Genomic DNA, 27,285 nt, shown 5'->3' with positions numbered 1-27,285 from the left:
ACAATATATATTTTTTAAATACCAAATCAATATTTGTGTTTATTGGTCAATATTCATAAATTAATGTAAAAAGGTGATTGAAATCAAAATACTACTCATATTACAGAGCAAGCAATAAAACTTCATATGACACCGATGTTTGCTTTGTAGCACCTACAGATGGAACACTATGGAGTCTTAAAGGAGGCCTGGATAAGGCCAAAATGTCCGAAATATGCCAACTTTGATTAATTATTACTCAATTATGCTTTTAGATACAAATGTCAAATATATGTCAACAATCCTTCAACAGAAGGACTATTCTATGGATTACATTTTGTGAAAATGTAAAAAATCATGGTTTCTTTGTCTGGGTTTCGTGAGGAATCACTCTTTAGAAAGGCTGAATGACCCAGCACACATAGCAGTTGTTAGACCATTGGTGTGTATTCTTCTCTACTGACGGGTGCCGTTGTACCTAACCAGATACAAGGCCGCGATTGGACCAATAAGCTCTTCATTAATTAAAAGTAATGATGCCGTTTTGGGGAAATAAATCAGTAAATTCAATCGCTCAAAGTCCAAGTGGATGTGGGCTCTGGTAATCCGGGGAGCAAAACATTTAAGCCAAGCGCTTCTAAATTTGGTCTGTTTCTATGCATTGTTATTCAATGTCATGTAATCATACAGGTGTTGTGTAAAATCTTCTTAAACATACAAGTTTTCCTTTGTTTAGCACGGAAGCCTTTCTGAACTCTTACACACAGGTTTGGGTTTTATCTCGTTTGTCTCTGGAAGTCTAGAGCAGTATTTCTCAACTGTGGTCCATGATTACCCCCAAACTGTACACATTTTGGTTGAAGCACACCTGATTCAACTCACCCAAGGGCTTGATGATTAGTTGACTAGTTGATTCAGGTGTGCTTGTCCTGGGCTACACCAAACATGTGTGCTGTTGGGGAATACTGAAGGAGTTGAAAAACACTGGTCCAAGGTTATTGCAGCACAATATAGAGCCAGGAGAGAACATTCCTCTTATGGGTGGACTGTCCAGCTCACACCCCTGTGTAAACTTCCTCCCCCGAATAAAGAGTAGGGTGTAAATATAGCCCACTATTTTCCAACAGTCTGTGCACCACTGATTTCAAATAAGCCAAGGGAAACAAGCCTTTTGAGGAAAAGTGTGTCTGTGTGGCCAGGGTAATTTGAAAAAGGGGAAAAAGGTGCTTCCTGTACGATGCACCTCATGCCTGGACACACACCCCACTCCCACCCAGCAGACAGCAGGGGAGGGACAACACGCACGTTCTCTCTTATCTCTCTGTCCTGACTATCTGCGTTATGATTTGCATGGAACTATGCTTCTCTTTTGCCATAAATTATAATCAAGAATCCATATAGTCCATGAGCCAGGGGGGTCAGTCGGGCTCACTTGGGACGACGATGTCTCATAGTGATTTATTTTGAAGGTCTATGTCCCTAGATTTAGAAAATGTGTGATAGCAGAGCAGTAATGGTAGCTTTCTGCGTGTTATTGTTCATCCCTCCGTCTCATCTATTTTCCCATAGGGATTATACCCTATGACAAACAATGTCAGTATACAACAAGTTATTGCTCACTTGTACCCTTTAATCTTATATCATTGGAAACCTTAGAGATTCACAGCTATCCATCAGGCACATTTTCAGAATGTTCAGGTCAACAGAACTTTGACCATTGACCTCTAGGGTACATATCAAAATGACCAGTATAAGCCATTAAAAAGGAAACCCTGATACATTTTAAACTTTGTTTGACAAGTGGTTCTGAAAGGTCATGAAATTACCTTTCAAATGATATATAATACAATGCATTCGGAAAGTATTCAGACCCCTTGACTTTTTCCAAATGCTGTTACGTTACAGCCTTATTTTAAAATTGATTAAATTGTTTTTTTCCCTCTTCAATCTACACACAAAACCCCATAATGACAAAGCAAAAACAGGTTTTTAGAAATGTTTGCAAATGTATAAAAAATTAATAAAAATGATATCACATTAACGTAAGTATTCAGACCCTTTACTCAGTACTTTGTTAAAGCACCTTTGGCAGCGATTCAGCTTCAAGTCTTCTTGGGTATGACGCTACAAGCTTAGCACACCTGTATTTGGGGAGTTTCTCCCATTCTTCTCTGCAGATCCTCTCAAGCTATGTCATGTTCCTCTGTAGCTCAGCTGGTAGAGCACGGCGCTTGTAACGCCAAGGTAGTGGGTTCGATCCCCGGGACCACCCATACACAAAAAAAAAAAATGTATGCACGCATGACTGTAAGTCGCTTTGGATAAAAGCTTCTGCTAAATGGCATATTATTATTATTATTATTATTATTATGTTGGATGGGGAGTGTCGCTGCACAGCTATTTTCAGTTCAAATCAAATCAAATTTTATTGGCCACATGCGCCGAATACAACAGGTGCAGACATTACAGTGAAATGCTTACTTACAGCCCTTAACCAACAGTGCATTTATTTTTAACAAAAAAGTAAAAATAAAACAACAACAAAAAAAGTGTTGAGAAAAAAAGAGCAGAAGTAAAATAAAATAACAGTAGGGAGGCTATATATACAGGGGGGGTACCGGTGCAGAGTCAATGTGCGGGGGCACCGGCTAGTTGAGGTAGTTGAAGTAATATGTACATGTGGGTAGAGTTAAAGTGACTATGCATAAATAATTATCAGAGTAGCAGCAGCGTAAAAGGATGGGGTGGGGGGGCAGTGCAAATAGACTGGGCTCTGGCTGGGCCACTCAAGGACATTCAGAGACTTGTCCCGAAGCCACTCCTGCATTGTCTTGGCTGTGTGCTTAGGGTCGTTGTCCTGTTGGAAGGTGAACCTTCACCCCAGTCTGAGGTCCTGAGTGCTCTAGAGCAGGTTTTCATCAAGGATCTCTCTGTACTTTGCTTTGTTCATCTTTCCCTTGATCCTGACTAGTCTCCCAGTCCCTGCCGCTTGACATTCAGGCCAAATTGTTAAATCTTGGTTTCATCAGACCAAAGAATCTTGTTTCTCATGGTCTGAGAGTCCTTTAGGTACCTTTTGGCAAACTCCAAGCGGGCTGTCATGTGCCTTTTATTGAGGAGTGGCTTCCGTCTGGCCCTCTACGATAAAGGCCTGATTGGTGGAGTGCTGCAGAGATGGTTGTCCTTCTGGAAGGTTCTCCCATCTCCACAGAGGAACTCTGGAGCTCTGTCAGTGACCATCGGGTTCTCTGTCACCTCCCTGACCAAGGCCCTTCTCCCACCATTGCTCAGTTTGGCCGGGCGGCCCCTTTACTTTTTCCACATTTTGTCACCAGAATAAAAACTAAACTGTCAGGGAGAATATAACATTTCAAAAATGTAATTGCATTGGGCCCCATTAATTTTGTTATGTTTGAGTCACTCAGATAGCATAAGAACACAACATAAGCCATGGCAAAATGTGTAGAATTGCAGGAAATCAGCTTTAAAGTAACTGCCCAGTTAACTAACTTTTATAAGTTAATATTCTGTTAACTCATACCCAAATAATGTTGTTGACCTATACTGGTATTTGTGGTCAAAGTCTAGGAGAAACACTGTAGTGTGTATGTCGGTGGTGGGGAGGGCAGACGGATGATCTATTTTTAAGCTTGTGTATGTGTGTGTGGTGTAGTGGCAACTGCGTGCGTCAGAGCAGCGTCTGTTTCCTGGCTGAAATGGTTCCAGGCCGATTGTTTGTAAATCCACACTGAGGCGGCTATTGTTCCCTGCCCCCCAACCCCGGCCGGCCCTCGGTGAAAGAGCTTGGACAGATCCATCATGTGAACCACTAACTAACGGTGCTGTTCTGACTGTATAAGATCTAGCCCTTTCTGTAGCTCCAAGACCCGCATAACCACAGTATTAGCACTCCTAATATACACACAGACCTGGGTCATGTTCACTAGGGAATGTTTGAAATGTTTCTTATTGGACAAGTCGAGTTGTCCTCCCTGTTTCAGTCCGTTTTCTTCCGGTTTGGTGCCTTAATAAACATGACACTGGTTAGCACATCTTAGACTGTTAACTTAATGGTTACAAGATATCTAGCTGGCAAACAGTTGCGAATTTCATACAAGTGTAACATGATCACCTCAAAGTCATGAAAGAAAAATAGATACTTGCACACTGCAGGGAATGATTAACAAAATGGCTGACAATCCCCTTGTTTTTCCTTCTTGCAGATCCAAATTTCGTCCGAACATTTCTAACAACCTACAGGTCCTTCTGCAAACCTCAGGAGCTGTTGGGTCTTCTTGTTGAGAGGTGAGAATGTTGATGCCATTCTAGGATTTGGCCTCCACTGTTATTATTCTATGAAGAACCGCTTTTGTGTCTATTGTATCATATTTTTCAAAATCGGATACATTGACAAGATATTTGTCCGTGCTCGTTTGACTCTGACCTTTGTCAGAACAAAGACAGAGATGTATTTATCATATACAATATATTCACATATACATTTATAGAGACTAGGGCTGTCCCCGACTAAAATAAATCTTAGTCGACCGAGAGTCATCTGTTCTTTCGACCATCTGTTCTTTCAAAAATTTTAAATGTGTATTTTTCCATATAAAGACACACCCTATGTGTTTTAATAAAATCAACTATATGTAGCTTGTCTGATGCTTTAAGCACACTGTTAGATTAAATACACACAAATGACTCGAGGGAGCCAGAGATCGGCAACTTTTTCCATTTGGAGTGCCAATTTATCTTACCAGTTCTACCGTTCTGCGTGCCAGTTATGATTTTCATATGCACATTTTCATGGAACAGTTTTATTTCATTTATAATAAAGTTTTCGTATCTCAAAATCATTGTCATGTGGTTCATCTAAATTCTATCTAAATGAAAATAATACAAATATAAAAGTAACTTCTATTACCATTGCCAACTATGTAAAAATAGCCTACATAAAGCCAACAAATAAAAACATTGCAGCCTGCAGGTAGAAAATATCCTGATTTAAACATAAATATCCTATAAATCACATTGGCTACGCATGGCCTGTCTGCAAACGAACCTGAAACATTGTATCAACTATCAACTGGATCCGGCCCGAAGCTCGCGCTAGCGAACTTGCAACATTGTATAAAATATTCTGGGCCCTCAGAGTTTCCCGTGCCAGTGAGCTCGGGACAGACAGACACAGCTGTAGGCTATTTGTGCAAGGGATAAGAAGTAATCAGGTATCTTATGACGTTTGCACCAGAGCATATGAGCGGAGTGGAGCGGGAGCGAGCGTGGAGCGTGAGCGGACGGATTTTGAACAGAGCGCAGAGCGGCATTTTTAAAAGGACGAAGCGTCGCCCTATGTCCCGCTCCAATTTCGCTCGCTCACACCACGAGTCTGAAGCATGCTCAAGCCTGACCCAGAATCCATCTGTTTAATTTAATTTGTGTCGTCCATGAATTTGTATTTTATAGAGTGAGAGGAGCAGCAGCAGCAACAAGAGAAAAGGGTTGAGGAATTCAAAAGTTTATTCACTGCACGCAAAGGCCCAACCATAACAAGGGAGAGAAAAAGAGAGCTGGATGTAGCATTTTTTGAAATGATTTTCATGGACTATGAACCGCTGAGTAAAGGAGAACGCGAAGGGATGCAACACTTCGCCAGCGCAGCTCAACCCGGGCTACACCCCCCAAGAAACTATGATAAATCAGTACTTTACTTTGTCAAATTTACATCTGAGATGCCCCATTCACATGCTTCAGCTGGCGATCAAAAACGCCTTTAACGAGCACGACAACATTAATAGGCTGTTAGTGAAAGTCGGGCACCTGGTGAAAAGTGTACGCAAGAGCACAGAGGAAACCGACCAATTAGGTGTCCGCCCCACAAATGCCTGCGCCATTCGATGGAGCAGCCAGCTGCGGATGATTCAGTCGTTCATCCGGTTGTTCCAAAAAGACCCGTTATGGCAAAACAAACTCAAGTCTAATGTTGCTAACATCACCCTGAATCAAGTACGGCAGCTGACGCACCTTGTCAGTGTGCTGACACCACTAGCAGATCTCACAGACAAAATGCAGAAGGGGAACCTGGGGATGATCCTCCCTGCTGTCACAGAAATCAAATCCCTGCTCACCGATTACACTCACGCTGCACTTCCAATGGGCATCGCTGCTTTTGCAGAAACATTGGCAAACAACGTGTCAATTCGCTATGGAATATACTATACTGATTAACATCTCATTTTAGCGTCAGTGTTAGATCCCTGTTTCAAGACAGAATGGATAATCCGAGATGAGTCTGTATGCAACTAATTCGGGGAGATAAAGTAAGGCTGTGGTTTAAGCTAAAAGTGAAATACATGCAGATTTTGTTCCTTTTTTGGAGTGAGCGGGGGGCGATTTGAGTGGAGCGCGATGCAAACTGCGTTGAGCGCTGAGCGATAATGAGCGGACTGGCCTGATGTGGCTTTGAGCGGGGGGAGCGGAGGGGTGAACAGCTCCGTGAGCGAGGAGCTGAGATTCTCACCGCTCCACTCCGCTCATATGCTCTGGTTTGCACTGGATCAGAGCATTACATTTTTCCCTTTCATGCCGAGTGGTTATCAAAAGGGAGAGAGCTGGAAATATTTTTCAATTAAGGAACTATTGTCATTCTCAATAAAAAACCGACCTTTACTCGCTGCTTGAGGTGAAGAATAAATTACTTTGAGAAGCTCAAACCATTAGTGGTGGTGAGTTAAGACAATCAGAAATACTATCAGACAGCCCCAAATGGACACATTTATAGACCTACATTTGTGCGCTGGCCAGGTAGCATATGCCTACTTCTGTATTCGTAATCAGGTGCGTGTCCTTACTCAACATTGACAGGAGCGCTCCAAACAAAAGACAATTAATACATTGACAAAACTCGTAAATGGAATGAAATAAACCAAAACTTGTTTCTCACAAGTGTAGGATAAGTTGTGAACTCTGCAAACAATGTGTCCACTCAATGAGAACGGTAAACGATTGTAATAACAATATATTGAATGCATTAACAGAAATTACCATAACCAAATAAACGTTGTAGATTAGAAATTGAGAATTAACGGTAAATGTACTACTCTACAGGTGATTTATGTAAGGGGGAATTGCACACGAAATGGTGGGAGAGAGACGTGCCTTGTGCATCTTAGCCACACTCCCCTTCTTCTTGGACCATGCCATCCCTGCGGCCTACGCAATGGCTTATTCCACTGAGACGTGCGCGAATCTGACAAATGTCTTGTATGCCATGAAAAAATATATATATATATATTTATTTGCGACTGCTCCACTCAAAGATTATTGGCCGACCGACAGCCTATCGACCAAACAATCGACCAGTCGACTAAATGGAGTCAGCCCTAGTAGAAACATATCTCAGGTGTTCAAACATTTCGAATTATATCAATCTTTATTGTTACTATCTAGTGTATAGCAATCACCATCTACTGTCTGGTTAAAGGTGTATCCCAGATTCCACACTGCTGTGTCTTCTCAGTTGTGATTTTGTTTTACGGAACCTTCCAGGTTTGAAATTCCCGAGCCGAAGCCCACAGAAGCGGACCAGATGGCCATAGAGAACGGAGACCAACCGCTCAGCGCCGAACTCAAACGATTCCGCAAGGAGTTTGTCCAGCCAGTCCAACTCAGGTACCTCTCCACACCTAATTCCAGAGGTTGTGTTCATTAGGGACTGAAACAGAAAACATTTGACAACAAAAAAGTTCTTATTGGACAAGTCGAGGTAGCCCCTGTCTGTTTTCTTTCATTTTGGTGCCTAATGAACATGACCTAGGGGTCAACAGAACATGCTGGTTTTCTTGTGATACATGTGATGCCACATGGAGGGTAGTCTGTCCTGTTGAGCAGAGAAAGGTTTCAAACTTTTGTTTCAGTGCTGGGCTGAAACAAAAGCATTCACTCTTTATTTTTATTTTTTTTATCCCCCAGATATATATTATTTTTAATATATATTTTCCTTCTTTATTATTTTCCCCTAACCCTACGACCCCTCCCCTAATTGGAATAAACTAATGGACAGCAATACTTAGGCTTCCACTTCAGGTTATACATACTACATACATTTCACTGACAGTATATTTTACATAAGTTATTTTTTTGTTTGTTTTTAGTCCCCGCCTTCAGCTTCCCTCAACTCTTCCCATCTATCTCTGAAGACCATCTAGTTTTGATTTCTATTTGCCATATATTTTTCCAGCATGCACTCTTTGTAGTTCTCCATTAATCTGTGGCTCTCTGGTCTCTTATCAGTCAACTCATCTCTCTCCCAGTCTCTTAGGAGTTGGTTTAAGTTGCTGATCCAGGGTCAGATTTATTGAGTTTTTAGGTCATGATTTGTAGTTAGCGGTCTCTTGCTGGTCTGTAACTGGTATCTACCTGGTTTCAACCTACTCTTTCTTCCTGCAGAGTACTGAATGTATGCCGCCACTGGGTGGAGCACCACTTCTATGACTTTGAGCGGGACTGCCAGTTACTCAAGCGTCTGGAGGAGTTCATTGCATTGGTGCGAGGTATGTGTGGATAAATCGGGGCAAGGACTTTCTCTTCTCCTCTCGTTGCATAACCTCTCTTCATTCTTCTCTTATCCTCTTTTCTATTCTATTTTCTTCTAATTTCTTGTTCTCTTTTTTTCTCCTCTCTCTTCTCTCTCCTCTTCTCTCTTCTCTGAGTGACGATCTCCCTATCTGTGACCTCTCCCAGGCAAGGCTATGAAGAAGTGGGTGGAGTCCATCACCAAGATCATCCAGAGGAAGAAGCAGGCGCAGGCCAACGGGCCCAGCCACAACATCACCTTCGAGAGCTCGCCGCCGCCCATCGAGTGGCACCTCAGCAAGCCGGGCCAGACAGACCAGTTTGACCTCATGACCCTCCACCCCATTGAGATCGCCCGGCAGCTCACACTGCTCGAGTCCGACTTCTACAGGTAGGCCTACAGTACCGTATGGCCATCCACGGCAGTGTTTCTTAACTCCAGTTCTTTTTGTTCCAGTCCAGTACTGAAGCACCTCATTTTATCACTAGCTTGATGATTACTTGAATCAGCTGTATAAGTGCTGTGCTAGAGCAAAAATGTGACCCACCACCTGGATTTGGTCGTATTTAGCAAAATTTGAAATGTTGTCTTTTACATTGGATAAAAGTACAGACTCGGAGCTAGAACATTTTATGTCATACACTCCAGTTGAGGAACAATGAGAAAGTAAATCTGCTTTGGAAGTTGATAAACTTGTAACCCCACTTTTGAGAAAATGGCCCTTGAATGTTTTGGTACACCTACTGGAGAGCTCTTCTTTGTCTACACCCATTCATCATCGTTCACACCCTCTTAAGCCTTAGCCACACCCATCTCTTTAAGGATTCACATGAGGCCATGTGCTAAACAGAGTGAGTAGTGTAGTAAACAACCAAGGATTTCAAGACTAAAAGTGGTGAAAGTAGTAGCCTACGATAAGGAAAAACTCAAGGTAAATATACACTATCTATTCCTTGGCCTATCTGACTTTGGTGCAGGTCATGTTGTTCTTCACATTACCATCTCTGGTAAACACACACTGTATCAAATAAAATCTAAGTTTATTTGTCACATGCACAGGATACAGAAGGTGTAAACGGTACAGTGAAATGGTTATTTGCATAGTAGCAATATCAAAAATAGAAAAGTGTCCAAATAAAATGATTGTGTAAATAATGTATAATTATTAGATGATGCTTACTCATTTATTTTATTTATTTCACCTTTATTTAACCAGGTAAGCCAGTTGAGAACATGTTCTCATTTACAACTGCGACCTGGCCAAGATAAAGCAAAGCAGTGCGATCAAAACAACAACACAGAGTTACATATGGGGTAAACAAAACATAAAGTCAAAAATACAACAGAAAATATATATACAGTGTGTATATACCCAGACATACTTGTCTAAATTGATGGGTCATGTGAAATAAATACTATAACCAACCCCCAGCCACATCTAGCTAAGTGGATGGGTCACTTTTGTCATGTTCATGAAATACAATAGATGGCCATAATCACCCCCAGACACACCTGGCTAACTTAATGGGTCATGTAATCATCTGGCAAAGTGGAGTTTTTTTGTTGAGACATGTAGCTAGCTAGCTAAACAATGAACCGGCATAATCCCAACTCATACTAATACCACCAATACAAACTGATTGTCATAGCTGTAGTATGAATCTGCAGATAGCTAAAGCTAACCAACTAGGTCCAATGTTAGCTAGCTAGCTAACATTAGGCTGTAACTAGCAATGCAAATGGATTCTTATTCGAATAATATTATTACACAGATCATACACGTAACATTAGCTAGTGAGCCAGCAAGCTAACGTTCGCTAGCAAGCTAACAGTACGTTTTAACTTGCAATGAAAATGACTTTCTGACTAAATTAGAAACGTATAATATCTGAAAATGTAACTACACTCTTACCTGTATACATGGATGAACGCTTCACAGCAGACTGGAACCATTTAACTCAGTTTTGTTAGTAGCTACATCTTGTTTGGCTAAAGTTGTCAAGTCATTCTGGTTCACACTGACCGTGGCGTGTGCAGAAAGTAGCCCATCACAACTTTTTCCAACTGATCCGTCAATAGCGCCTGCTAAATTCAGGGCATCAATGTTGTTGAGAAAAGTAGCAAAACTTTTGTAATTGTCGATGGCTAACGTTATATCTTTCAAAAAAGACGCGGTAGAAAGGATTATCCACACATACTTAGCAGCTCACGTTATAGACAAAAGCATGCTACATGGCAGACCAATCCAAACTCATCTCCCGGCATGTCCAGTCCAACCATTATCTCAGCCAAGCATGGCTAGCGGGAAGGTTCCTGTCTTTTTCCGTGGCTAAACCAACTAGGCTTGTAATTTAACAATTGTATTTGTATTTACAGATGGAATACAAGTTTGTTATTAAGGCACATGAAAGTTCACATGTCCAGAAGGTATTTCTGCCCCAAAACGCATTTAGAAAAAAAAAATACGTTCAAATGCCTCTCCTGTGAAGTAGTGAGGTGCGACATACGCCTAGCTCCTGAAAGGGTCACGTGCTTTATTTGTTCACTTCATACCAGGTGGGGAATGAAGGGTGGAGGTGTACCACTATATTTAGTCCCTTAAATACCTGGTAATTATTTTTTTTATTGTTATTGTTACATAATTTCAAGTAATTAGAAAGTTATCAGTGGTAATAGGACTGTAAAAACTACCAACTGTAGTTTGGGATATTCTTTCAGGATTCATAACTTTGCAGTTGCACCCAAATCCTCCTAAGCGTTCACTTACATTGAAAGATACTCCTTCATGGACATTTCAATTGATATTCTTATGGCTAAGTGGTTGACATTTTTTCCAGTGAATACAATTGAGTTCATGATTTGTCACACTTGATGTAGTCTTCACTTTGGATCCACCTCTTGTCTGAATGTGTTTCGATGTTTTCCCATTTTGTCAGATTAGTCGTTTAGTACAATAGAGGACACAATTTTCCTCACATATATATATATACACACACACACACACACACACACACACACACACACACACACACACATACATACACAAACACAAACGTGCAGCACCAAAGAGGGGACACACTTCCCCTCTGACGTCACTGGGCCTGTGGGAACAGCTAGGTTGGGCCATACCCAAGGTTATCCCCTCGCTTCTTTCCCACGCTCCGGGGTAAAGTTTCCCACAGGTGCAGATCTAGGATCAGCTTCCCCTCTCCCAATTCTAACCGTAACCATTACTGGGGAAAATTCAAAACTGACCTAGGATCAGCATCTAGGGGTAACTCAATTGATATACTGTAAGAAAATCAATTGAAATGTCCATGAAGGAGCTGGTCCTCATTAATGTCCCGTAGGTCACTTCATTACTCTGTCTTTGTTTACAAAGCTCTACTACACAAGCTTCTGACTTACTTCACTTTGTTGAAGTATAAAAACATGAGTTACAAAACACATTCACAGGGTTGGTAAACTCTTGAGGTTCCTCGGGTCTCCACCGAATTAGATAAATCCGCTTTTAGTTTTAATGCGCCCCACTGCTGGAACAATTTGCAGATCTCATTAAAATTGGATGTTCTTGTGCCGCTCGGGCAGTTCAGGGTGTTGATTGAAAACCTAGTAGCTGAGCAATGTAACTTGTTTATGATTGTGTATTTGCTTTTTGTGTATTTTTTAAAATATTAACATGTATTTATGCATGTGTAGTTTTAAATGTGTATATTGTATCTTTGTGTATTGTGTACACAGTTCTCACCTGGAAATGAGACCCTTGGTCTCAGTGCAAGACTACCTGTTAAAATAAAGTTAAAATAAAAACATTAATAATTTCACCCTACTCCCTTTCCTACGACGAGATCACAATACACCGGCCTTGTGGCCCCAAAATGGTCGCCGGTATAGTCTTAAAATCTTACCGCAATGCTGGCACAGAAAGCTCCCTTAGCTGCCAAGACAGGAGTCGGTAGAAGTTTCCACCTAACCACTGACACAAGGTCAGATTTTTTGGGTCAAATAACTAATAATGGTGGTCCTCTGTGGCTCACATGGTGAACACATGGTGCTAGCAACACTAAAGTTGTGGCTTCAATTCCTGCTGGGATCACATAAACATACAGTATAGTGACTGAATACATTTTTTGTAAGTTGCTTTGGGTAATGGCATATAATAGTTTGGGTAAATAGTAATCTCCTCCTAGATCTTTGGTTTGGAGCGTCTACTTGAAGCGTCAAAGCCACTGACCTCTGCATTATTGACCTCTCTCTGACCTCTATCTACAGGGCGGTGCAGCCGTCAGAGCTGGTGGGCAGCGTGTGGACGAAGGAGGACAAGGAGCTGAACTCGCCCAACCTTCTGCGCATGATCCGCCACACCACCAACCTCACGTTGTGGTTCGAAAAGTAAGAGTGCCCATTTTGTGTTTTGGCAGCACAAAGAAGCGGTCCTCATGTGAAACGAGACCATGATACTCCTTACACTTGCAGTGTTGACAAAACATTTGCTATGATGAATTTATGGCATGATATCAGTATATTATGTAGCTGTTATGTAGCTCAATGTATACTGAACAAAAATATAAACACAACATGTAAAGTGTTGGTCCCATGTTTCATGAGCTGAAATAAAAGATCCCAGAAATGTTCCATACGCACAAAAAGCTTATTTCTCTCAAATGTTGTGCACAAATGAGTTTACATCCCTGTTAGGGAGCATTTCTGCCAAGATAATCCATCCACCTGACAGGTGTGGCATATCAAGAAGCTGATTAAACAGCATGTTCATTACACAGGTGCACCTTGTGCTGGGGACAATAAAAGGCCACTCTAAAATGTGCAGTTTTGTTCCACAACACAATGCCACAGATGCCTCAAGTTTTGAGGGAGCATGCAAATGGCGTGCTCACTGCAGCAATGTCCACCAGAGCTGTTGCCAGAGAATTTAATGTTCATTTCTCGAGCATAAGCCAACGTCGTTTTAGAGAATTTGGCAGTACGTCCAACCGGCCTCACAACCGCAGACCATGTGTAACCACGCCAGCCCAGGACCTCCACATCCGGCTTCTTCACCTGTGGGATCGTCTGAGACCAGCCACCCGGACAGCTGATGAAACTGAGGAGTATTTCTGTCTGTAATAACGCCCTTTTGTGGGGGAAAACTCATTCTGATTGGCTGGGCCTGGCTCGCCCTGCATACAGGTGTTATGAATGCTTTATGTAGGTGGCAGAATTTAAACCTAAACAAGGCTGCGATTACACCTATCCTCCCCATGTTGACTCTCAAGGGGAAAAGGAAACAAACATTTGGGACTGTTCTTTGTGTATGAGCTGCTAATCCCTGTCTGATTTTCCATGCGATATCACACCAGGCTTGATATCTCCAGAGACTTCCTGATTAGTTTTCAGGGGCCACTGAATTGGTTGTGTGAAATGTATCCTTACACTCACTTAATAGCTCACCATGTTACCAAATGAGGACGAACAGGTCATTATGATGTTACTAATTAACACATTATACCAATACGTATTTTCTTTCCCCCACTTACCTTCCACTTTGTCATCCACCAGCTGTGGAAGTTATTGATCGAACTATGCAGACCTGAGTCATGTTAATAAGGGCATGCAGCAGAAAACGTTTTTGCAATTCAAAACAAAAATGTGTGTTTCTTGTTGGACAAATCCAGGTAGTCCCTCCCTGTTGAACACAACCCTGGCCCCTGGATTTAAATAGCATTTGTTTTCAATGTACTACCTTCTCCACCAGGTGTATCGTAGAGACGGAGAATCTGGAAGAGCGGGCGGCAGTTGTGGCGCGTATCATCGAGATCCTGCAGGTGTTCCAGGAGCTCAACAACTTCAACGGCGTGCTCGAGGTGGTCAGCGCCATGAACTCCTCCCCTATCTACCGGCTAGACCACACCTTCGAGGTGAGGAAGGCCGGAGGGGTTATTTCTGCAAGATCCTTTGGTGGTGTTGTTGTTAGGAAATAGTGTGATAACACTTTCTTGGTACTATCTGGCAGTGCATGAATCCAATGAAGATTTAATCATGTGGTACCAAATAAGTGCCTAGTTGATGAGTATTGTAATTAGTAAGTATCTACGCTGAGGTAGTATCTACACTTTTTGCTCATTAGCATATTTATCGATCAGCCACCATTGAAATTCGTTGTTACTTGTGCAAATGTTGTTAGCATTCTGGTAATAGACGCCCAATGGCGTTTTTTTGCGGGGGTTTTTGGCACAACCTTGTGTACCAAGCCGGTAATACCGTATATACCAATATGAGAGAAGGATGGTATGACGATATGAAAATCTGGATACCGTCCACCCCTACCAACAATACATAAGGGAATCTCATCCTCACACATTGAGCTACAATATTACATTGTGTTTTAACTAAGTAGTCCTCCAGAGCTCTACAACTTCACAGATGTTGGGGTCGATTTGGAATGGGCACTTGACACAGAGAAGATGTGTTTTATGTGATGTCACAGCCAATAAAGTATAACATAGTGCCCCACAATGATAGGCCTCAACTGCAGTCATACTGTAGCTTAAAGTATTTCAATGCATCTTATTGTTCTGATGAACTTGCATTGATATAAATACGGTATAGGATATGGTTACATACTGTTTAATGTTAACCCAATAATAATATGCCATTTAGCAGACGCTTTTATCCAAACGACTTACAGTCATGCGTGCATACATGTTTGTGTATGGGTGGTCCCGGGGATCGAACCCACTACCTTGGCGTTACAAGCGCCGTGCTCTACCAGCTGAGCTATAGAGGACCACAAGTACTATGCCATAATACACAGTTACAAGCACGTGTTACCATCTCTTTGGGTTACTGTCATGAATGTCATAACCTTGTTTAAATATGCTAAGATTGGGTTATTCTTGTCTCATTGTTTAGCCAGTACATCATTTTCACAAACTTGTTATACATTGTGATATTCGTATTTTATTCCCAGAACATTGTTACGCTGCCTGTGTATGACATCACATCCTCATGACATATTCTCTTCTCTACCTTTCTTACCACTACATCCCCATTTACAATACAGCACAGGAATGAAGAGAGAGATGGTCCTGTAATAGTGTAGTTTATTGAACTGTGGAACTGTAGAGGGGGAGAAAGAGAAGGAGAGGCAGGGAAGGATAGAGAGAAAGAAGGATAGGGAAGGGGATTTCTCAATTGGGAAAAGTCCATCCTCTCCTTTCACTCCCCTGACCCGGAAACCAAAACGTGGTCGCCATATGTAGGATAGTATCAATTCGGAGGAGATTCCTCCTCTCCTCGATAGCCTGAGCACAGATGTATCCTCCCGGCGGCTACTGCGAAAGTGTTTTAAAATCTGCCACACCCCTTTGAATCAGCTATTGTTTTCTCAGAGAAAAGCATGCCCACATTTAAAAACAATACACTACTTATCCCTCTATAACATGTCTAGTGCAACCAGCTAAATGTATTTTTTACCACTTAACACATGTAATTTGCCTGATGACGTGCTAGTGAAACACATTTGTTTCCAGGTTTCCTTTCCTCACCTCCTCTCCTTGATTACCTTTGACCTTTTTCAAAAGGAGGCGAGAACAGGACGGAGGAGAGGACGCGAGGAGTCGAGCAAAACCAATTGAGATTCTCCCAAGGAGGGTCAGACATACTGAGGAAAGGGCAAAGAGAGACCGTGAGAGACAGAGAGAGGGACGAAGGGAGAGGGAGGTTGACAGTCCTCTCTTTGCACTACAGATACAGGAGGCCAGATGCTTCATTGGCTCAGCTGGACCTGAAGGAAAGAACTCAGCCATCGTAGCCCTCCATACATTGACCTGCGTTCACCCCATTGCAATAATAACAATTGCCTCGTACACAGCGATATAGGGGGATTATTCTATCTATTGTACCGAAGGAGTATAGTACGTCTTGCCTTGGGGGATTGGTTATCGCCTTACCCCACATAGGTTGCCAGACTTTCTCGAACACAAAGGCCTTATAGTTTTGATCTCTAGTAGGAAAGGCCCTTTTAAGGCCAGTGATAATATTGTGGTATCCTTTTTCATTCATACAGGACTCCAGGCAGGGAGATAATTTGGTAAAGAAGATTATACAGTCATTGTTTTTATCTGTCAGGTGTGATATGGGGTAGAACGGGTCATTGGTAGTAAGATCCAGGAGACGATACTCTGCGTGGTAGAGTTTAGACGGTGCTGCTGCGATGATGTTGTCCCCTATGTAGATTTGGCCGGCAGTAAGTGCATCCCGGACCACCTGTGGTTCAACACCGACATTAAACTCTCCGTTGTCGCACTGCTGTTGGGTGAGCCTGACAGCCATGGCATACTGACCATTTGGCAGTCCGAACCTGAATAACAGCAGAAAACGAGAGACAGAGGAGGGGACAGAACACAAAGCACATACTTTGGTTGACCTTACTTGTAGAGATTGGGGACAATTCCCTATAGTATATTAATGTAAGGGTTTCTTTGGGTAATAAGAAGTGTGGTAATAAAACAGAGACTATATGATTACAACGAAACAGAGAAGCACTCACTCTTTCATCTCTTTAATCAGTTGAGTTAAATTTGCAACACTGATCTGAGCATCCACCTGGTCTCCAGCCCAGAGAGAAAGTAGAAAGAGAAGAACAACTCCCCTCATAGCTGCAGACATCTGAAACACACAGGAGTATCAACACACACACACACAGAGTAACACTGTCAATACACACACTGCACACTATTTAACAGATGGTAAAACCGTTAGTGTAAACAGATAAAGGGTATACAGTATACATATTTCAACTTTCATTAGGAATCAATCATAACACATGTATAGACTATTAAAATGCTCTTAAAACAGGCTAAACATTTTGTTTGGTGAGAAACACAGAACACCCAGGTACCTGATGATCCCTTGCTGCTGTAAGTGTCTAAATCCTGTGTGTCTATTGTGGTAGAAATATTTAACTCAAAAGTATCTCTCAAAAATTCGCAACAAAGCCGAGCTGACTGCCTGCCCTGACTCGGAGCTCTCCTTTTATACAGACATACATAGTTACTCCTCTCTATTTGAATGAATAACATCTTCCATTGTCACATGTTCTCTCTTTACAAGGGCTACGTGCGTTTCTCTAAATGGGGCCCCTGTCTCTTATCTTACATTTACATTTACATTTAAGTCATTTAGCAGACGCTCTTATCCAGAGCGACTTACAAATTGGTTTATCTCATTATATTGGTGGCGTGACTCAAAAGATTATATACATATGTACGTTAAAGAACAATCACACTCTGTATTGACTATATTCACTATCCAGGCATGCATCTGGAGTACAAAGTATCAATCATGTTCATTCTGTTTTACCCTTATCATTTCATAACACATTATAAAACATATCAATTAATACTTAAACATGGTTTAAACATGTCATGTCCATAACCCATTCTCAACCACATACATTTAAGCCTGTCCCAACAGCCATCCTCCCTGGACCTTGAGCCACTATGGTTTTTCCTTGTGACAATGTGCGTGGCTATGTGTGTCAGCTCATAAGCACAGACAAGTGATAACACTAGTTCCATTGCTACTCCTATCTCCACACAGCTGCACCCTTGGAAGATAGTTCAAGACAGGATGAACTGAAAACCCTGTGGTCCTTCTGAGGCTCTTTGTTTTAATCGTGTGACCGGGTTATAGTGAAGCAACGAGAAACGATATAGGTCTATACAGGTCTGATCTGTTCCTGAAGTTTATCTCCATCCCATGTCCTTGACTACACACCCAGACCAGCTGCAGGGAGCTAGAGGGAACCATCCTTTCTCAGAAGCACAGCATTTGCACTAAAGAAATGTCTCTACCATGTTCAAGCATATTATAATATATGTAATGGAAAAATACCTATAGAGCCTTTTCATCATGACTCTGTTTTAACCCTTTAATTGGTTCTTAATCCATAAGCCTATAAGGCATTTAGGTGTTTCATTCTACAACATGCATAATTCATATAGTTGGTTTGTCATGTTGTCTGCCCTTAAGTGAGACAGAGTAGTTAACCAAAAATTCCCAACATATCCCCCCTTTGGGACTTAAATAAGTCCCACATCATTACACACAAACACTGCAAATATATATATTGACGAATATATGAATACATGGATATGCAGTGACTAACATAAAAATCAACATGTTTAGATATAAGGCCCAATTCTTGCATCAAGGTTATATTTTTAAAACATTACTTATTCAAACAGTGACTATTTAAATGTTTCTACTTGAAATAAACAATATAAGTGTTTCTACTTAACATGTTAACATATGAGTGCTAGTTGATATCATCTCTTATGTTTTACAAGGTCTAGTAATGCTTGCTCTCCCTTTCGGACACCTCCCTAACAACCATTTTCTGAATCTAAGCAAAACCTGTTTAGGGGATTAAGAGATAGAGTGAGGGAAAAAAGTATTTGATCCCCTGCTGATTTTGTACGTTTGCCCACTGACAAAGAAATGATCAGTCTATCATTTTAATGGTAGGTTTATTTGAACAGTGGTAGGTTTATTTGAACAGTGAGAGACAGAATAACAACAAAAATCCAGAAAAACGCATGTCAAAAATGTTATAAATTGATTTGCATTTTAATGAGGGAAATAAGTATTTGACCCCCTCTCAATCAGAAAGATTTCTGGCTCCCAGGTGTCTTTTATACAGGTAACGAGCTGAGATTAGGAGCACACTCTAAAAGGTTAACAAACGCCATGCTCTACCAACTGAGCTACATCCCTGCCGACCATTCCCTCCGCTACCCTGGATGACGCTGGGCCAATTGTGCGCCGCCCCATGGGTCTCCCGGTCACGGCCGGCTACGACAGAGCTTGGATTCGAACCAGGATCTCTAGTGGCACAGCTAGCACTGCGATGCAGTGCCTTAGACCATCTGTAGGACGAAATATATACACTTGTTTTGACTGTGAACTTTCGCCCCCTCTCTAGCAAATTCCAAGCCGACAGCGGAAGATACTGGAGGAGGCCCACGAACTGAGCGAGGACCACTACAAGAAGTACCTGGCAAAACTACGCTCCATCAACCCCCCCTGTGTCCCCTTCTTTGGTATGTTCTAGAGCAGTGTTTCTCAACCTTTTTGATACCAGGGACCAGGAAGCTATGGTCCCTTTTGTGTCAGGGACTCACAAGTAATGTATAGTTTTTCTTTTGTATACAGCAGTACTGTGTGTCTAAGACAAGTTCCCCCTCGGGAACATTAAAGTTGATCCTATCCTATCCTATGCTATCCTAAGCTAGGGTTTTTCCCTCCTTGGAGGACCACTTACATTAAAACTAGTGTTGGTTAACCATCTCAGGGACCGGCCAGCAACATTCCACGGACCGGTGCCAGTCCACGGACATCATTACGTCTTTTCTCTCTCTCTTTCTCTCTCCTCAGGGATCTACTTGACGAACATCCTGAAGACTGAGGAAGGCAACCCTGACTTCTTGAAGAGGCATGGCAAGGAGCTGATCAACTTCAGCAAGCGACGGAAAGTGGCCGAGATCACCGGGGAGATCCAGCAGTACCAGAACCAGCCCTACTGCTTACGGGTGGAGAGCGATATCCGGGTGAGGAGCGAAAAACAGTGATGTCGCACGTTCAATTGAAGTTGGTTCCCAGTATATGGCCAGCCTGCATAGTCAACATTTGTGGAGAAATCGTCATACTTCCGGCTTTGCAGCATGGTCCGACCCATCGACCTTTCACAAATACCATTTAGTTACGTGGAATATGAATGGGTGTAAATATGAGTAACACAAGGAAGTAAAATAAGTAATATGAAACATAATTTGGCTTGTTTCCTTTCACGATTTAATCTCTACAATTACCATGTACAGTTGACAGTTTGCCAAGTCATAGCAACCTCTTAGTTTTTGATTAGATATACATTTAGTGGTGCTTCCTAGCTTCAACTGTAGTCTCATTGACATCAATGCATGACTAAGTGAAAATTCGACGAATAGAAGTTAGGATTCACCACTTGGTAGAGAGTTCCTGCCACTAAGCTCCCGACATGTACTATTTGGTTGTTTATCCAATTGTCCCCAATCACCCACACCCTTGTCTATCATCATTAGGACAACAATGTATATGTCTTTCTGACGACTCCCCCTTTCTCTCCTTTGTGTAACACAGAAGTTCTTTGAAAACCTCAATCCAATGGAGGACAAGGCAGAGAAGGAGTTTGCAGACTATCTGTTCAACAAGTCGCTGGAGATCGAGCCTCGGAATGCCCGGTCGTTGCCTCGATTTGTAAGTGTCTTGTTCCTCTCCTGCTTACGGTTCACATGATTATCCTCTCTCGGACTCCTTATGCAGCTTGATTAGTTGTTGTATTTCAAACCTTTGTTAGAATGACATTGGAACTTCATGAGTTAAGATGAAAAGTACTATTTGTCCATTATTAATTTTTGTATATTTTCATAATTTAGCCGACTCTCTTATCCAGAGTGAGTTACAGTAGTGAGTTCATACATTTTCATACTTTTTCGTACTGGCTCCCCGTGGGAATCGAACCCACAACCCTGACGTTGCAAGCGCCATACTCTACCAACTGAGCGACACTGGACCACAGTGAGCCACGCAAAAGCATGTGTGGCTCCATGTATACTCTTAAGCATGTGATGTCTCATGACATTTCCAACACACCTGGTTCTCTTTACCCAAGAAGATACAAAGCTAACTCAAACACACACAATACATGTGCACACACACTGACTGATGCAATAATAGAAATCCACAAGAAAAATATAACTCAGACACACATAATGGCATAGACTAGACAAGCACATATGTACCACATGTGTACCAAAAGGTGGGGCTGTTGTCAACACTTTGCAAACTGTCAATAAGTAGCTGACAAATAAGGCTTACTTAAGTCCACATTTCCAATTGGAATAAGTAGGCTTCTGCAAATGTTCAACTTATTTGCTAGACTTACAAGCGTGTGGGAATACAATAACAGACAAAAACTTGTAGTAGTTTAGTTTTAGCTAACATCATGGCTCGTTTGAGCTTTGCTGGAACAGCTGTTTGACAGTGTCATCTTCTGTGTCTGCGCTCACTTCCTACCTGACAACAGTGCAGCGTTTTGTAGAGCATCGCCATCTGATGTTCAGAGTTAGAAATGCAAACCAAGGGGCTCTGGATAGGTTCAATAAGAGCGGCTAAAATCATATGCTAACCGCAGGGGGTATAAGCATTACTTTGAATTGCATTGAATGAGGCTGCTTGAGAAGCGCTCTGAAAAATGCTGGAACTACGCTGCCGATTTACGGCACTTTTTCAATTTTATAATCTAAATGCAGCTATTTATATACACATAAACTTGATATTATTACAATATTTTATAATTATATTAATTTTTTTGTAAATCCATTTTTATCTCATTGCTGCCAGGTGGGGCGGCGTACGAGCGTCCTATATGGACGCAACGCCCCTGCTATTAAGGTAGAAAAAAGACGGAACATTTGTCAGCAGAATTGATACCTATAACAATTACAGGGAACTGCCAAAATGAAGGAAACACTTGAGGAAATGAGCGATACAAAGTATATTGAAAGGATGTGCTTCCACACAGGTGTTCCTGAGCTAATTAAGCAATTAACATCCCATCATGCTTAGGGTCATGTATAAAAATGCCCAGTTGCCCATTATTTTGGCTATCATGGCTAGAAGAAGAGATCTGTGACTTTGAAAGAAGGGTCTCAAAGGTGCATAGAGCGTTTAAAGGGTGTGTGTGTGTGTCAGTCACCAGATCTCAACCCAATTGAACACTTATGAGAGATTCTGGAACGGCACCTGAGACAGCATTTTCCACCACCATCAACAAAATACCAAATTATGGAATTTCTCATGGATGAATGGTGTCACATCCCTCCAATAGAGTTCTAAGCACTTGCAGAATCTATGCCAAGGCATATTGAAGCTGTTCTGACTGCTTTTGGTGGCCCCACACCCTATTAAGACACTTTATGTTTGTTTATTTTGGCAGTTACCTGTAGGTAACTCACTAACCAGATAGTTCCCCCAATCTCTGACATTTAATTGATCAATAAGCTACCAGATAGAAAAGAATCAGCAGTACTTGAAGGCTGAGGGTCTGTAGTTGAGTAGCCCTGATAAACATTGTAGAAGTGTTGCCCTGACCCCTCCTTCACCTCTCTCCCCCCCTCTCTCCCTTTCTCTTTCCAGCCCAAGAAGTACAACTGCCCGCTCAAGTCGCCCGGCGTGCGACCGTCCTCGGTGCGCCCGGGCACCATGCGCCATCCGACGCCACTGCAGAATGAGCCGCGCAAGATCAGCTACAGCCGCATCCCTGACAGCGAGATGGAGAGCGCCGCCTCGGCGCCCAACTCGCCGCGCACGCCCCTCACGCCGCCGCCGGCCTCGGCTGCCTCCAGCTCCACTGACATTGGCAGTGTGTTCGACTCGCCCCAGGGCCCCTCCAGCCCCTTCCACTCAAGTAGGTGGTCCGAGCCGGACGGGGGAGCGGGTTGGGTGGGGATTGCGGGGGAGGGAGGGGAGGTTGGGAGGAGAGCACTCAGAGCTTATAGAGGAAGTGTTTGAGAGTTTGTTAAACACAGTTTGAGATTTTGAATTTAAGGGAGCACCTAAAGAAAATGGCCCTGTTTTAAAAACTGTCAAAATGCTTCCTTCCTCCCCTCCTTGGAGTAATCACTGATCTAAGATGATAAGTGATTAGGTAGGTTTAATGCAAAGTGTTCCACTTCTTAGCTTTCACCGATCCAGTCATGTCAGATCAGTGATTACTCCAAGGAAGGGAGGAAGGAACAATACATGCAAGACCAGTCGGAGTGCAATTGAGTGTTATCGCTGTGAAATGTTTGACGGCGACATGGATAATGCTAGTATTCCGATTTTATGTACTGCATATGGTTCACAGCCAACGGAATACAACACAACACAACCACTTGCCCTGAAGATACTAACTCTGAACTAACCCATTCTACATTACCCTGTAACTCGCATTATATCAGTAACTTTCCCATTTTCAGAACTCCGTTATAACAAGGTGTGTGTGGGGAGGTGATGACACCCGCTGTCCTTTCAGAATTGTGAACAGTGAACACGTAAAGGGGTTAATGGGTGATAGGTAGGGTGGCCCGAAATGACACTGGTCCATCCGCCTCAGTCTCTCCTCCTCTCAGGGCCTTTTCTCTCTCTCTCTTCTTCTCTTCTCTCCTCCGGCCTCTCCCTCCGTCCAGACTGCGACAGCATCTTTGCCCCGGTCTCCTTACCACACGGCCCACGTTAGTATGACCCTCTCAAAGCCTTCCTGTTGTCAGTGTCCCCTCACCACCCCTCCACCCACACCCCATCCAAGCTACTACATCAACCCGCCCCCCCGCCTCTCACTCATTCTGACCCTCCCAAGCCTAACTTGCCTCTCCCTACCCGCATGCAACTGACATCCACCTCATTGCTCCCATCTCCGCCCACCGTTGCGCCTGTCCGTCTCCATGGCAAAAAAACTCTCTGTCATCTGTGTGTGTTTCGTAGCTCCAAGTAGACGTTGCCCACAGATACAGATCTAGGATCAGGTTACCCCACTCTGAATCCTGACCCTAACCAGTATACTGGCCAGCTAAACTGGCCTTAGATCAGTGTCACCCCCTCCTGTTCTCCTGTCCTGAATTCATTGTCACTGTGAGGTTTTGCTCTAAGCATCCTTGTACAACATCACTCTGTGGTATATAGTTAGTAGTAGTTGTATGTAGTAGAAACCGTAGTAAAAGGCATTATTGAAGTGGGTCAACGTGATTGCTTCCTCGAACATAATACTTTAGTGGTGTCTTTGTGTATACCCGTCCAGAAAGGAGAGTGTCTATTACCCATCCATTTAATCATCCTCTTTCTCTATTTTTTCATTTTCCAAGTTTTCAATGCTTGTTTTTACTCCATTCTTCGTGGGCCTGAATGTCTGCAGATATTCTCATCCTTTGAAATCAGTGTTTGATTAAGACCTAGGAAACAGTCAAGTGCCAGGCAAAATCCCTGAGTTGTAGAGTCCTGTATGGGATGGATTTGGGGAATTAGGGTTAAATATGTGTGATTACTGTCTTCTTGTAAGGCTTAGTTTGAGTTAACCTCATTTCCTTCTAATCCAGGGTCCTCCTCGGTTTCCTCCATGGTGAGTCTCCACAGGAGCACTGAAGACGCCACCGTCCCCCCACCTGTGCCCCCTCGTAGACGCCCCGAATCCGCCCCCACTGAATCTTCCCCTTCGAAGGTGACTCTATTTTCACCTGTTTTTCTGATACTGTACTGTACCATTATGATAATTCTCGATTGATTGATTGATTGATTCAAGAGTGTAGATGTGGAATGCTAAATATCCAATGAAACACAGCTAAGTTCCACTGTCAGTCATTTCTGGAGATTTAGATGACATTTCCGAGAGTTTGTCGAGTCATACTCCCTCACTATTGATAACGTTTTTGCTTCTCCTTCTTCCTCCTTTTCCACCTGCACGTCTCTCACATTCCAGATGATGTCAAAGCACTTGGACAGCCCCCCCGCCATCCCCCCGCGGCAGCCCACCACCACCAAGGTCTACTCGCCGCGCTACTCGCTCTCGACCGAGCGCACCTCCGTGTCGGAGCCGCCTGACAGCCCACCCACCCTGCCGCCGCGGGAGCCCGTGAGAACGCCGGACGTCTTCTCCAGCTCCAACAGCCCCCTGCACCTGCAGCCACCCCCGCAGGGCCGCGTCCGCAGCGGCGAACCCACGCTGAGCCAGACCTTCTTCCCCCCCTCGCCGTTCGGCCCGCTCACCCCGCCGTCGCCCTCGCTGGGGCCGCGCAAGCACCTGCCCTCCCCGCCCTTGCCACTGCTGGGGCCCGGCGGCCCAGACTGCTACGGTGACTCAGCCCTCCTCTCTCCGGGGGGTGCATCTGGCCCCCCTGTGCCCCCCCGCCAGAGCACCAGCAGCGCCACCGCTCAAGTCATCCCCAAGCTCCCCCCCAAAACGTACAAAAGGGAGTCGGTGTCACACCCATCCCTAGTGCATCGGGACGGCCCGCCCCTGCTGGAGAACGCCAACCCCTCTTAAAAAGACTTGTGTATGTGATTTTGGGGGGTGGGGGGAAATGAGCGAACACTAAAAACTTTAGACTTGAACAAAAACAAAATGAATTGTGATGTTGACTTTGAGAAGAAGAAAAAGACAATGCCAGTGTAGGTTCTTAGCTACCTGGAAAAAATAATAATGTGCCCTTATATAAAAAAAAATAATACTTAAACGAAAGATGATTGTCCTTTTTCATTCAAGTGCAGACCATTGGAGATTCCCTATAAAAACCCTTTCGGGGGATATCTTACTGTTTGTTTGTTTGTTTTGTTGTGTATGTACAGTATGTCGTTTGTCATCGTCCAATGTTTATTTTGCTTGGTAATTTTTTAAAAGTGAATCGATTGCAGCATTACTTGTCTATGAGCTCGGTAGCCTACCCATGCACATAAAGCTTGAACCATGATGAACCAGGACCATACAAGTCCAATGCACGCTGGATGACGGGAAGATAAGGACTGTAGACCAGTTTGAACAGACTCCAGGAGAAATCCACAAACTTAATAGTGTTTTAACTCACTGTGTATGGGCTAAACAATCTACTAATGTGGCCCATATTGACCAGAGAGGACTCAAGCTATCACAGTGTTGCAAACCCATTCAACTCCATAACAAATGTCTGCCGTTCAATCCACCTCACTCAGATCGAAAAAGGGATTTGGGAAATCATGTTGTTAAATGGTGTTTAAGGCTTTGTGTAGAGACTCAATCCGATGCGAGCGTTTTCTTTGTGCCAGTAGATCGACCAGAGTACCGTGATTTAAGGCTGGGTTTCCCAAACTCGGTCCTGGGTGCACGTTTTGGTTTTTGCCCTAGCACTACACAGCTGATTCAAATAATCCAATCTTAATGATGAGTTGGTTATTTGAATAAGATGTGTAGTGATAGGGCGAAAACCAAACTGTGGGGGGCCCAGGACCGAGTTTGGGAAACCCTGATTTAAGGTACCCATCCACACCAAAGAGGTACTTTTCAAGCATTCAAGAAACACAAGAAGTGATTGTTCTTATGTTCGTGTTAGTACTTTTATGTTCTGATTCATTTCTGCCAATGAGTATGTAAAGAAAATTACGATTTACTTCTTTAAACAAGGGAATAAAAGTGTTTCTACCACTCTACTCTGTAAGTCCACTATGAAACTAGTGAAGAGCTGACTACCGCCCTGAATCAAAGGCCCTGTTAAATATTTTTGGAATGATTCCTTCCTTCCTCGAAGTGGTCACTGGTCTGACATGACTGAAGCTGATCGGGTTATGTACAGGAGACCTTGCTCTATCAGTGACATCTTATAGAGGCTGTATGGAAATGTAGTTGCTAATTGTTTACCTCAAATTTCAGCTTGAGTCTTGCCTGTATGGGGCAATAAGAGCGTCTTATCCAGCGCGACTTACAGTGGTGATTGCATACGTTTTTCATACTTTTTCATACTGGTCCCCTGTGGGAATCGAACCCACAACCCTGGCATTGCAAGCGCCATGCTCTACCAAATGAGCCACACATTACAATTTCTTAACTCATGAAACCACACAATCCTTAGTTTTAGCCTACAATATGCTTTTGCTCATAGGTGTCGGGAGATGTGCCCTTTTCTGTC

General features: G+C 43.0%; 1 protein-coding gene across 2 annotated transcripts in view; it reads left to right on the top strand.

Moving 5' to 3' along the window:
• Window positions 1–26,809, top strand: part of LOC121572356 (son of sevenless homolog 1-like) — an 80,598-nt gene extending 53,789 nt beyond the window's left edge. Inside the window, exons 11-23 of one of the 2 annotated variants that reach the window (XM_045214958.1) lie at window positions 4,203–4,284; window positions 7,531–7,653; window positions 8,431–8,534; window positions 8,725–8,947; window positions 12,830–12,949; window positions 14,310–14,472; window positions 19,542–19,659; window positions 19,994–20,166; window positions 20,735–20,851; window positions 22,793–23,063; window positions 23,827–23,871; window positions 24,730–24,851; window positions 25,110–26,809. In XM_045214958.1, coding sequence (XP_045070893.1) covers window positions 4,203–4,284; window positions 7,531–7,653; window positions 8,431–8,534; window positions 8,725–8,947; window positions 12,830–12,949; window positions 14,310–14,472; window positions 19,542–19,659; window positions 19,994–20,166; window positions 20,735–20,851; window positions 22,793–23,063; window positions 23,827–23,871; window positions 24,730–24,851; window positions 25,110–25,673 — 2,225 coding nt within the window. In that variant the 3' untranslated portion in view covers window positions 25,674–26,809. The remainder of the gene's footprint in view (window positions 1–4,202; window positions 4,285–7,530; window positions 7,654–8,430; window positions 8,535–8,724; window positions 8,948–12,829; window positions 12,950–14,309; window positions 14,473–19,541; window positions 19,660–19,993; window positions 20,167–20,734; window positions 20,852–22,792; window positions 23,064–23,826; window positions 23,872–24,729; window positions 24,852–25,109) is intronic. The other variant, XM_045214959.1, reaches the window with a different exon arrangement.
• The last annotated feature ends 476 nt before the right edge of the window (window positions 26,810–27,285 follow it).

Source organism: Coregonus clupeaformis, unplaced genomic scaffold (genome assembly GCF_020615455.1).
Source record: "Coregonus clupeaformis isolate EN_2021a unplaced genomic scaffold, ASM2061545v1 scaf0345, whole genome shotgun sequence".
Taxonomy (NCBI): domain Eukaryota; kingdom Metazoa; phylum Chordata; class Actinopteri; order Salmoniformes; family Salmonidae; genus Coregonus; species Coregonus clupeaformis.
The sequence above is the reverse complement of the archived record's forward strand: the minus strand, read 5'-3'. Positions and strand labels throughout refer to the sequence as shown.